Consider the following 13,302-nt stretch of genomic DNA (forward strand, 5'->3'; position numbering starts at 1 on the left):
ACAAACAGTTACTCTACTTCCTAGTTGTCTTTAAAGTCTGCTATCGTGGCAAAAAAATTAAAATCTAAAAAGATTCCTTTTAATGTAATACAGCTGGGACTGTCTCAATTTTAATTTCAAATCTGTGCTTCTTTTCCGTTTCATTCTGGAACAGCGGCACAGGTGGTCTCAGCCAAATATCATTTATTTAGTGCGAATAAAAGCATTAAAACACATTAGCGAGCATCAAACAGACTTTCAAACTACCAGAACAAAGACAGCGTTAAAGAAATCCATCTACTAAATGTCCATTAGTCTAATACTCACTGCTGCACTGAAGAACTAAAGTAAATCTATCTTTCTGCTGCAGCTTCGCCCACAACAAACTTCTAATTTCAATTATTCAGGAGCTGTTGTGTGATTATATTTGAATGATTCAAATCTCGAGTCATTTGTTATTTATCTCAGCAGTTGGTCACCGAGTGAGTACAGTCAGCAGTAAGTGAGAAGAGTGAAGGGCAAGTGCGTGCAGTGATGGAACTTCAGGGAAACAAAGAATCGCAAAGCATCTATTTAACTTTGAGCTCTGCCGCTTTATTCGTCGCTTCATTCGCAGCAACGTCGATTCATGTCAAACAATCCAAAGTATGATTTCCAAACAACAGGATCAAAGTGTGCTGTGAGGTTGAAGTTTGTTATGGAAGTGGCACAGGGCAAGTGAAGGGCACCAGCAGCGAAACCACTATGCAAATTCCCCGCCACTTTGTTTGACAAGCAACAACACTGCTTTGTATATATGCAAAGCCTGGCAAGACACTCTGCACACAGCCCTGCTGTCAGAGCCGGGTCATGCTAGAACGGTGACACCCAATGGGCGACCCCTGTCTCCGAGCGAGGTTACTGGGCCAGACTTCACGCTGGACTCTGACAGACGCGCACAAGACCGACAGAGTTACCACGTGTGGCACGCGTGACATTTCAGAGGTCAAACGTGGCTGGACGCTGAGATCGTTCCTCATTGCTCAAAAACCCGACAGAACTCGAATGATTTGATTTCTGGAGCCGTTCTCGTCCCGCTGAGGTGAAAAGTACCTGATTAGCACGTTGAAATTTACTCAGCAGCCGGTCTATTCGGCCGCCACTAAAAAGCTGGAGATAAAACACGGTAAACCCCATTAACCATTACTCAGCTCAGCTTCAAGCTGTTTTTATTCTTAGCCACATCTAAGGAGTGCATCAAAATCTCTCCATGGAAGTACGACCACAAAATAAGCCTCAGAGATTGAAGCGTTGTGGTGCACACTGACACTGTCCTTTTGAATTCCTAAAAAGACAAATAAATCAGTTTCTTTTGTGATTTCAGGCCTCGACAGACATACAAAACATGCGCTAATTTAACACTACGTTACAGTATGCAAGCCAAACGGTATACTCATTCATCCTCATGACAGGTCTGATAAAGCACAGTATAGTGGTCACTTTAAGGTTTCCTGCATCTTTAGTTGGTCAGTGCTGTGATTGATTTGTCAACATATCTTTGATGTTTTATATATAAATGCAAGCACGAGAACTAGGTCATCAGTGATGATCTTACCTTTATCCCTAGCTCGAACCCTTTGCTACCAGAATAAGTAATTTTCGGTTTTCTTTTAAGGTGTTCTCCAAGTCTTGGCAGTCATCAGTGATGGTGGCCAAACAGTTTACAAGTGCACATATAGGAAGTGGCTATCAGTGACGAGACAATCAGAAATCATGGAATATCAACAGATTTCTGTGGCTAATCACAAAGACGGGAAAAACTATGTTATTGACACATAGTGGGCAGGTACTGTTAAAGTAATCTTACTGTTGAGTTAATTAGATTTGAAGTTTAGAGTTCTGTCTGAATCAGGTGATGCTGCGTGTTTACCTTACAAATATATAAATATAAAGTGCCCGAGGTGACTGTTGTGATTAGGCGGTGTATGAATAAAATTGAATTGAATCGAACTTTATGGTTATTGGTTAAATAGTACACAGGAAGTTGCCTTTGCCAAGTCAAACAGGCATTTAAAATGTGCTAATGCGCCAGTGATTTACATTTTCTGTTATTAAAATGTGTGCATCTCGTCATTCACGGCAACCAGCTGCACAACACACTGCTGTTGGAGGCTTTTACAGCGATATGCTTAAATGAGAACCAGATGAGAGGTGTGGAAGGGGGCGAGTGTTGTTTAGACGTGTCTGTCTTTGTGTCTCAGAGCAATAAGAGCACATGCAAAAAGCACAGCAGTTCTAGTGTCGTGGTAAAAGCAAATATTGCGCTACCTGTCAGTCTCTCGCAGTGGTTCGCTGCCCTTCCGCCAAGAGATCACACCCCAAGGAGACATCTTGGGCTTGCACTCGACGAGCGCGTCTCCTCCTACCTTCACCAGCGTCTGGCTCCTCAGTTGATTGTGAGAAAAATCTGGGGCAACAGCTGAGACAAGAGCAGCATGTTAAAGCCAGTATTTGTAAAAGCCTCACACTTTCTTCTCCTTCCTACAATTCATCTCTGATCGTTTATTTCATTTTAAATGTGGGGCTCAACAGTTTTTCACCATTACATTACAAATACATTGAATTATTGCTGCGGGTAAATCAATGACAGTGGATTAAAGATCTTTATAATGCGAATAATTAGTAATCAGAACGCTGAATAGTAATGCCCACAGCTGATGGGTTGAAGAGATTGATAACAGGCTTGCATGTGCTGTCTGATCACTCTCATAACAACTCGCCTGCGCTAAAACTCGCTTTAAAAAAATCGTGTGCTGTCCGATAACCTCCCCGACATCCTCTTTTTTTCTCCCCATTGACCAGTAAAATCAGGTGTATTGAGCCCGAGCCCAATCGGCTACACGATCAGGATGAGACGCGCCGGAGGTTGAATGGTGAATGAGGGCAGCTGCCGACAAAGAGCGAAGAGTGACGGGCTTGACAGCGCAGATGGGCGAGGCTGGTGAACAAAGCAGCTCCGAGCATACATCACTGTCAGCAGGACGCATTCATCTTATAATTAATGCTTTTCAATTAGTGGCCAATAAGAGGGAGGCCAGAGGTCATCTGAAGAGGGAGCAAACTTGAAAACAAACACTCTTGCGCACACATCTCAAGCAGGGATGCGCACATGCCAGAGTGGGTGTGCGCATCCCTGCACACTCTGTAAACCGGGGCGGGGTCTTACCTATAACTCGCAGCTCTGCATTGGAGTAGACCTCCCCGTGCTTATTGCCGGCCACACACTGATACATGCCGGTGTCAGTCAGGGTCAGGCGACTGATTGACAACACCCCGCTGGCGACCTGTATGCGTTCCTACGGACAAACAGACATGTGCCTTTAATATGCTTTACTCCCATGGCTCATCTACATAAAAACAGGCAGCCAGCGGCCCAGTGAATTATGGTCTGGAAGTGACAGACGTGGCAATAAATCTAGGTTTTCATCACTAATGGAGGCAAAGGCTTGGGTGGATAGAGGCAGGCTAGCGGAAAATGACCCTAATCAATCTACATGTTTATGAGAGTGAAATAAAACCATGCTCTATTTATATCTCTGACTGCACCACAGGGCCCGTTTCCCCTTCAGCAGAAAGAGGGGATAAGAGGGGAAGGAGTATCGAGACATCTGAGGTATACAGCGCTGTGAAAATTGCTTTCCAGATAGGTATGCCCTGTACATACTAAGTGCTGTGTACATGGTCACGCTGTACCACCGCTTCATCTGTTTGGACTATTTGCCCGCCTACGGGGGGAAAATCTTGCTCGTCACTGAGCCATCAAATTAAAATCTATTTAAGGACGGCTAGGCCCAATGAACTAAAAACTCGGCTGGATCAGTGAATCAGTCGGACATTTAATCCCCAGTATACATTTATCTCCCTGAACTCGAGTTTTCGCACCGCTCCTTCACTACAGTATTAAATCCTTGAGCAGTTTTCATACATCTCTATGCAGCTGTGTCAGGTTTTTCGCCTCCCCCGTGTCCCTACGTCTGCTGCGTTCTCCTCCGGCTTCACCCATAATGTCATCAGAGCCTATTTCCATAGGGTTTTTTTTTTTTTTTGGAGCGGCCTGTGCTCCAGTTGCCGGGGATTAAGGTACTGTGACATGAAAAGAGAGACCGTCCTCGTCGAAAGATCACAAACTAATCCTGTGTTTGAGCAGGTTGCGCCTGAATTTCCATACCGCTCAGGCACCTCCGGATGTGCAGGGGCGAACATCCCTGCTGGCGAAGGAGGCGAATGCTGGCGTGTATCAGTCTGTGCATGGAAAGCATTCCCATTTATGGCAGCTATTAATTAACCATGACATTCCTCTCAAATCAGCAGTTTTTCATGCAGGGACCTGGGGGGGACCATCTGTACGCCTTATGCTGAATGAAAATGATTGGCAATGTCATTTGCCAACAACTCTGGTGTGATTTACGTGATAAAACAAACAAACAAGACAAAACAAAAACTCAAAAAATATGAATAAATTGAAAAAGTGAGCTTTTCTGGGGGGGGGGTTAGGCTTACTATTACTAGTCTTTGTAAGAATGATGCAAAATGCCTGTAACACTTGCACAGGCTACATTTCATATGATATTATCACAACTTCAATCTACTCATTTGCATTCCAGAACAAAAGGGTGGGGGGTCTTTCATTCTCTTATACTCTAATCTTTCAAGTTTGATCTTTGTTGACCAGAGATGAGCAGTAACGCGTTACTTGTTCAACTGACCGCTGCGGCACACCTGCACCAGGGTAAACCTCCACCTACGCCACTCCTGCTTTACAGGTGAAAATAGAGCAACAGGACCGCTGAGTCTTTGATTTTATTTATTTTCTGCTGTGTTTTACTTGCATTTATTTGAAAGAGCGAGTGTAAACACAAAAAATATTTTATTTTATGTGCTGGAATGTGCAGAAAATAGGTTTAAATGTTAAACAAATTTCTTCCAGTCAGTGAATGTTGCATATAATTAAATTTTTGCTTGATGCATAAAAAAAAAAAAGAGATTAAAACTGATAAAACAAGTTTTAAAAAGAGACTTTTCCATTTGATTACATTTTGTATGATGGATTATGCAGAAAAAGTAGAATTGGGCTGAAACATCTATCGCTTTATTACCTATTCAAGTTGTAAATCGTGTTTTTAAAAAGTAACTAAGTAACTAATTAATTTTGAAAATAAGTAATCAGTAAAGTAACGGGATTACTTTTTTGGGAAGTAATCAGTAATTAGTTACTGATTACTTTTTTCAAGTAACTTGACCAACACTGTTGTTGACTAAGAAAAAGGGTTCAAACAAAAAGAAATTATTAGTGCTCACTGGAGGAGAAATGTTAAAGAAATCTGCTCATTCTACTCAGATGTTTGATTCATTTAATGTGCCTGAGCAGGACAGAAGTAGCAGACATGAACTAAGCTCAACAGTGGCTTTATAATAACAAGAACAAAACTTGAGGCGAAGCCTGTTTGCTCCACTTGAGCTTGAACGAACATGGAAAACAAGGAATTTCAACCATCTCTCTGATCCTTTTTAAGTATTAAACCACACTTAAAGCAACATTATTTGAAGCCTTTTGGATAAGAGTCCTAAGAGAGCAGGGAAACCTAAATTCAAGTGCAGAGCAGTAAGCTATGAGTACGGTGGTCCTTTAAATGGACTAAATCCTGTTTCACGGTGGAGTTTCCTTTTAATTGCAGCGCTACTTAATCCTGCAGCCATTGTCAATAAAGCAGCAGAGAGTGAGGTCCTTCAGATGAAAATGCCACAAGAAAAGAAACATAGCTTTTCTGACACAGGTAATAAAAGCAATCCTGAGAAAAACTGAACACAAAAGCTTGTTCGCTGTGGGTCCATAATAAAAAATCTCAAAAATATGTAAAAACCCATTAAAGCGTCGCTACAGAACTCAGCAATGACGTCCGCTTTTTCAACGGCTCTGGTTCCAGGAATGAATTTTGCACTTATTTGTCTACGGATGTTTCAGAAAATTATACACAAATGATGCTGGAGATTATGTGGAGACTGGGACGCCAATCATTCTCATGTGTTTTGGAAGTGTAAAAATATCAAACCTTACTGGGAAAGCATTGCAGTAACAATGAAGAAAGTGCTGGGGTATGACGTGCCGTGTGAGGCACGAGTAATATATTTTGGAATATGGGAAAATGTAAGAAAGGAGGACCATTACTTGTTTAAAATTATGTTGTTGTCAAGCAAAAAGGTAATAACAAAAAACAGGCTGAAAAGTGACCCTTTAAAATTGGAAGAATGGACTGATGTAATCGAGGACATATATATAATGGAGAAAATGACCTACACTTTGAGACTGAAATCTGACAAACACCGAAAACAGTAGACAAAATGGATAGCCTATAAGACTCATCCCCATAAGGCAGGGACCTCTCCTCGTTGTTTATTTTATTTTTAATTTTTTAAATATTTTTTTTTCTCTTCCACAGATTAAGTGTCCTTTATTCCTTTTAGTTTGTTTCTTTTGTGTTCCTTTTCATATTTTTGTTTGCATGTACTATAAATTTGGAAAAACTACAAAATAAAAAGTTAAAAAAAATTCTTTCAACTTTTATAATGCAAATTTACAGTACTGTGCAAATGTTTTAGGCAGGTGTAGAAAAATGCTGTCAGCAAAAAACGCTTTCACAAATATAAATGATTGTTTATTGGCCCCGAATGTATTCTGCAGCAGGACAACGACCCCAAACACACAGCCAAAGCGCAAAGAAGAACTGGAAGTACTGGAAGTGATGGTACGGCCCCCACGGAGCCCTAATGTCAACATCATCGAGTGCGTCTGGGATTACATGAAGAGACAGAAGGCTGTGAGGAAGCCTACTTAGTTCTTCAAGATGTTTGGAACAACCTACCAGCCGAGGTCCTTCAAAAACTGTGTGCAAGTGTACCAAGAAGAAGGCAAAGGGTGGTCACACCAAATACTGTTTTTATTTTTTGTCTTTTGTTCATTCACAGCATTTTGTTGATTGATGAAAATCAATTATTAACACTTCCATTTGTGAAAGCATTCTTTGTTTACAGCATATTTTCTCACCTGCCTAGAACCTTTGCACAGTACTGTGCTCTGTTGTCCAAGGAGGTATAATTAAGTCCAGTGTCCAACATTCATGGAGAAAAGGGATTCATGAGAAGAGTAACAATTTAACTATAAACCAGCTGAAATCCAAAGAAATAATATAGAATGTTCTGGATAAAGTTAATTTTTAAACAAAAACACATGAAGTACAGTCCTGCTATGACTCTGATGATAAATGAAGGTAAAAAAAACCCAATACTAGTCTGTTTTTGGAAGGTTAATGACATCATTATCTGCCACTCCACAGCTGCCTACAAAACTATGATTATGCTAGTCTTTAGTTTTTAGGAGAGGGTAAGTTTGCTTTTTAAAATAAAAGTCAAGTGCTGAGTTGAGAAAAGAACCACCTAAGGTATGAGGAAGACTCCAGAAACTGTTCCTACTTCATCCAAGAACGTGCTAATGCTAAAGCTGGAGAGGGCTAGAATGGCAGCTGAATGATTGTTCATGTGTATTAAAACAGGGGCACAGCACTGCAGTACACTGAAAGCATGTGAGCTTAGTGGACGGTCCATATGTCATCATTTAACAAGTAAATGTAGCGCACATATAATTGACTATTTGACCCCTCCAGGAACCGACAGTCAAAAAATGACTTTTACGTTGCTCTTTTTTTATGCTCAAAGTTCATCAGAAGTTACTTTCAGTGAACTGCTCAGTCAGAAGAGCCGCAATTGATTCATCGTTAATAAATAACAACAAACGGCGGCTCCTCTCCCCACCGCTTCTTACATCACTGACCTTTCCCTCTTCCACTCATTAAGCCACTGCGGTTAATGGTGGCATTTCAAACAATGCAACACCGTTGCTGATTAATCCATTCACCCATGCGTTTGGAATGTATCCATTAATTATGTGTATGTTAAGAAGAATTGTGCAGCACAAACATCAGTGCCATCACTCTAACCTTTAATCATGCACTTACTGCCCCATATCCAGAGGGTGATGAACTGTGCGTGTAGTTTTCCTCCGTTTTTGAAGCGATCTTTAGAAATTTAATCTATAACCCAAATTCTTAAAAAGCACGCACACTGTGTAAAATGTGCAAATCTCACAAATCTGTTTTATTGACAGTAGAATATAAAATATAAATCAAATGTTTAGCATTTTAATTAAAAAAGGTCATATTAGTGACATCGTGTTTATCACTGTGTAGCTTCCCCTCTTCCTGTAGCAACAGTTCGCACACATCTAACAACTGAGGAGACTAGTTGCTGGACTTTTGAGGCAGAAATGTTTTCCTGCACTTGTCTTTTATAGGAGTCTAGCAGCCTCGTGTCGTCTTTGTTTCTTTAGTTTTTTCATGTTTTCAGTTAGTGAAAGGTCTGGACGGCAGGCCACTTCGGCACACAGATCCTTCTACTTTGCTTTATGAATAGATGGAGTATGTAGTTTAGCATCGTCTTGCCGAATTATGCAAGGCCTCTGCTGAAAAACACATCATGTGGATTTGAGCATATGTTGCCTTTTCAGTTGTGCAAGTTGCCAATTCCAAAAACACCGATGCACCCATACCATCAGAGATGCTTTTGAACTCTTCTTTAGTCCAGAGGATGTGGCGTCCACGTTTCCAGAAATGTTCTCTTTGATTTGTCCCACCACGGAACAGTTTTCCACTTTTCTTGTGTTCAAACCGTGTTTCCTAGCTTCATTCCTGGATTCAGTAAGTTTAGAGAAAGAGAAGACTGCAACATTCCTGATTTTGTAGCGTCTTTTTTGCTTGATGGAGCAGATTAACCTGCATTCGAGGATGGCACTGTAAACTGTGGTCACAGACAGCGGTTTCTGGAAGTGTTTCGGAGTCTGTGCGGTGATCTCCATGCCAGGATCGTGCATGTTTTTGATGCAACGCCACGGGAGAAGATTATGGGCCTTGAATATTGAGTTTCTGCTTTGTACCTTGTTCTCCAGACTCTCACAATCTTTTGATGATATTATGTACTGTAAATAATAAGATATTCAAACAGTTTTACAATTTTGCAGATTGCTGAACCTCTGCTCATTTTTACTTGAGCAAAAAACTCTGTCTATGCCCAATAATATTATCAACCCTTAGTCGCTCATTGTGAACAAAATATGGGTTTATTTACATTTGTTGGACTTGTCATTGCACCTCCAGTAAACAGAGAAAGAAGCAGTAAGGTCACAGGGAGTCAAACGGGATCAATCAAATGCTTTGTTGTTTACTGTTTTTAAGAAACTGCCAAATAAGAAAAACAATAACATGATTAGTCTCACACACCGAAAACACAAGAGCCTTACCTCATAAGAGGTGCTGATAAAAGCGTTTGCCATTGGCTAAACAGGTTGTTGATTACTCTCCCCTGATGGCAAGCCAAATCAGTTTTTTTATATGAAAAAGCCTGTGCTGTGTGGAGTACTGCCTCCAGTAATAACAACACACAGAGTTCATTTCAACCACATGTATAACATTCAAGTACTGATCGATATCCTCTGGTGTGTTTGTCACCTTTCTTGCATAATGAAGCAAATTAACATAATGCCTGTTTATTTATCAGGTGCACGCTGTGCCTGAATGTCCAATCGTTATTTTCCAAACAACCTGACTAAATGATCTGATATCATAATCCAACATAAATAACAAATACAGGGGATCATATTTTTGCAAATGCCAACAGCAGAGTTCAGTTAAAGTTAGGTGTGGAAGTAGGCTGGTCCTAATAGACTCATCTCTCATCACCGGACTCATAATGGGGACCCGGAGGGGGGCGGCGAGCTAAAATGAAAGTAGGATATACAATGTTTGTATAGAGAATCTTGTATTTTTCTTCTTTGGTGGCACAGGATTAATAACCGCGCTGGGCGTGGAGAGATTTAGCAGAAGATTAGGGTGGCTCTTACATCACTGTACTTGGCCTGCTTACAGTTTCGTCTCTCAGCACAGCAGACACAGTTTAATTCCTTTGAAATAAATGCTGTTTTGCAGAAGTGAGTAACATAAACTGAACAGGAGGCACTGTGTTGTAATGAAGAAGAATATAATGCAAGGTAATTAGTCAGTAAAGCTTGAACAAGCAGCGCAATAAAGCTCTGAAAGTACAGTACATGGCTGCTCCAATCCTTCATTCGGCAGCGCGGAGTGTGTGAGAAACATCTGTCGCGAAGCTGCCGAAGAAGGTCTAGCCCTTTTCTTCAGTTCTAAAAACACGCGGGTCGCCGGGAGCTCTCACCTCGGTAGACTCCAGGTTTTCCCCGTTCTTCATCCACCTGTATGAAGGCTTGGGCTTCCCGGTGGCTTTGCACTCCCACGCCAGCGAGTCGTCGATGAGCTTCTGGACATCTTGGGGCGTCTCGATGAGATGAGGAGGAGCTGGAAAGAGCGGAAGTACGAGGCAATTAGAGTGAACACTTTTTTTTCAATTCACAAATCTGATGTTCTCAAAACACCTCATACATGCAGCAAAACACTATGGTTAACCCACAAAAGTACCGTGCACAAAAGATGTCATATCAGTGCTTAAGTTGGTGCTACCGAAATAAAGCGTTTCTTTCAGACAGCGTGATCCAAAGCCATCAACATGTTTGGATGTTTTGTGGATTCCTGAAGTGTTACACTTATCTTGTCATTTCCTTGTCATTGACAGTGAATGCCTGCTGATGAGGAAATTTACACAGTACCTGAAATAAACATGCATGTGTAGTACTACACTTTCACTGGACTGGTCTTCTATAGGACTTTCCTACTCAAGTACTCAAAGCACTGTACACAACATGTCTCATTCACACAAGCACCTATTTTTCTGCATCTAAGTGCATGCTATTGCACCTAACATTCACACACATTCATGCTCCAAAGAACCAGGGGCAACTCAGCGTTCAGTATCTTGTCCAAGGATGCTTTGGCATACAGACTCGAGAAGACAGGGATTGAACCACCAACCTTCTGATTAGTCTGACATTTAGTCAAATACACTCATCAGCCTCACGCGTCACACCCTTCTTCCAACGCAACAGGGGAAGAACTACAGTAGACAACCATCATACCATCCATCCATCCTCTTTTCTCCTCTGCATCTTCTATATCCATGACCCACACATAAGGGCGTGGGAGATTTTCACAATTAGAAGCACTATTACAAGTGCAGGGATTTACACAATGAAATAATGCAAGCATAATGAGCAGAACTCTTTAGGTTTATCTGTTTTGATCGCGCAGACACATACGACCAATCTTTGTCCAAAGTGCAGACAGCTGCACTTTGTTATTTGCCCTAATTTTCTAACACATTTGTAAATGCTAAGAACGAATGAGAAATGATCTTTCTAATGTGCAGAAGTAAAGTCTTGAAGGATGTCATATTCTAACGACTGAAAATTGAACTGTAATATATGGAGGCAAGAAAAGGTTGCACTCTCTCTCTGCTGTTTGGGGGCATAATGCAGCTTTCGAGGAAGACTGCAGACCCTTTAACCCAGTTGTTATTTGCATTATTTATACTGGAACTGTGTAATAGACTGCAGAACATCAATCACAAAGTGCAGTGAATGACAGTGCTCATCATTTTAAAACTGAATAATGAATCAGTTCAGTCATTTATTATAAAAACAAATAGAACATGCATTTATGTCAGAAACCAAAGGTTGTTAATAAGCTGTTAAATCCAGTAAAAGGAGTGGTTTAGTAGTGTGGTTGTTGTGTGCTTTTATTCAATTCTAGTTACAAATTTTCTTCCCACTTGTAGCAACACTTGTATTTTGAATTTCACACGATCCTGTGAATAAGAAAGATTTCACAGGACTCTAAGCAGTCCTGTGAAAAACTAACATCCCCGTCATTCGGCGTGCAGAAGCACATTTATCAGCACTAACATGAAGTAATCCTTTACTTTATCAGTCTCTCACATATTTGCACTTTTGGCTCGTCTTTACAAAGTTGCTTCAGCTCATCGAGGTTTGTGGGCATTCACATATGCACGGCTCTCTTAAGGTCCAAACGCAAAGTTTCAATCAGGCTTTTCACAGAACTGCACAGGGTCTTATGAAAACCTTCTGCCCAGTAGACCACCAGATATAGTCAGACCAACCTGCCTGGCACCAACAAGCACACCATGTTCACTCAAAAAAATCTCCTTTCTTTCTCTACATGCCATAATGCAGTGAGCTGCTGCCACGTGAACGACTCATCAATGAGTACTTGAACAGCTGTACCTAATGAAGTGGCCAGTGAGTATGTGCATTATATGTGTGTGTATACACACACACACACACACACACACACACACACACACACACACACATTTGTATATGTGCATACATTTGAGGCGTAGTGACGTGAGTGTCATGGGCCTGGGTCTGTGAGCCAGCGTTTTGTGTTTTTGAATTATTAATAGTCTTTCATGTCGTTGTTATTTAGTTTCTAGTCTCTTGATCTCTGTCTCCGTACTTCCCCTTTGTTCCTTGTGTCACATCTAGTCAAGTTATGGTTTCATGTCTGTGCTTTTCACTGTCTCGTGTTTCCTGTTTTACTTTGACAGTCCCCTGCGCTATGTCAGGCTTTTCTAGTTTTGCTTCTCCCGGTCTCGTTGCGTGTGATTTCTCCCAGTTGTGTGTGTCTCCTCCTGTGTCTCATTCCCTCGTTAACCCTCTGTGTATTTAAGCCTTTTGTCTTCCTCTGTTTGTCGCCGGATCAACTGTGTATCACCTGCTGCATTTCTCCATGTTCCAGGTTCATTGTTCCTTGTCTCAGGTTTTCGTATTCGGTCTTTAATTTCCTTATATTTGTTTTAAGGTTTTTCCCAGTTTTGTCATTCTCTCCTTTGCCTCGCTGTAATAAAGGCTCGCTTTCACTTTAAGTCTCTCACCGTCTGTGTCTGCACTTGGGTCCACACTCTCTCTCCACACGTCTGCATTAATTAACCAACAAGTGAATGATAACATCTGTCTTCATTGAAGTGCAGTAACAAACCCTGAATTACACATCTACTGCCTTTGACTGGAGCTAAAAAAAATGTAAAAAGGTCACTGAACTCCTTTTATGCTTTCTTTTACTTTCCAAGCGTTCTTATATCTGAACAAAAAGGATGAAAACCAGATCCATATTCATTAGGGTGGGCACCGGCACCATAAAAACGCTCCATTCAATACAGTCTCGGTAAATAATGGTATAATTATACGGAGGGAGAATTGATTCTTGCTGTGTCATGCAAGTAACTCAGGGCTGGTTAATGACTAAGCTGGAA

At 41.1% G+C, this 13,302-nt stretch overlaps 1 protein-coding gene across 2 annotated transcripts in view; it reads right to left on the reverse strand.

The window, feature by feature from the left end:
- Nucleotides 1-13,302, reverse strand: part of cntn4 (contactin 4) — a 213,203-nt gene that overhangs the window by 61,681 nt on the left and 138,220 nt on the right. For both annotated transcript variants that reach the window (XM_085455753.1, XM_085455752.1), the window contains exons 9-11: nucleotides 10,294-10,433; nucleotides 3,185-3,314; nucleotides 2,287-2,437 (exon numbers count right to left, since the gene is read on the reverse strand). In XM_085455753.1, coding sequence (XP_085311879.1) covers nucleotides 2,287-2,437; nucleotides 3,185-3,314; nucleotides 10,294-10,433 — 421 coding nt within the window. The remainder of the gene's footprint in view (nucleotides 1-2,286; nucleotides 2,438-3,184; nucleotides 3,315-10,293; nucleotides 10,434-13,302) is intronic.

Source organism: Copadichromis virginalis, linkage group LG5 (assembly GCF_057382275.1).
Source record: "Copadichromis virginalis isolate Kocher_CV1m ecotype Utaka linkage group LG5, C_Virginalis_male_GT1.1, whole genome shotgun sequence".
NCBI lineage: Eukaryota > Metazoa > Chordata > Actinopteri > Cichliformes > Cichlidae > Copadichromis > Copadichromis virginalis.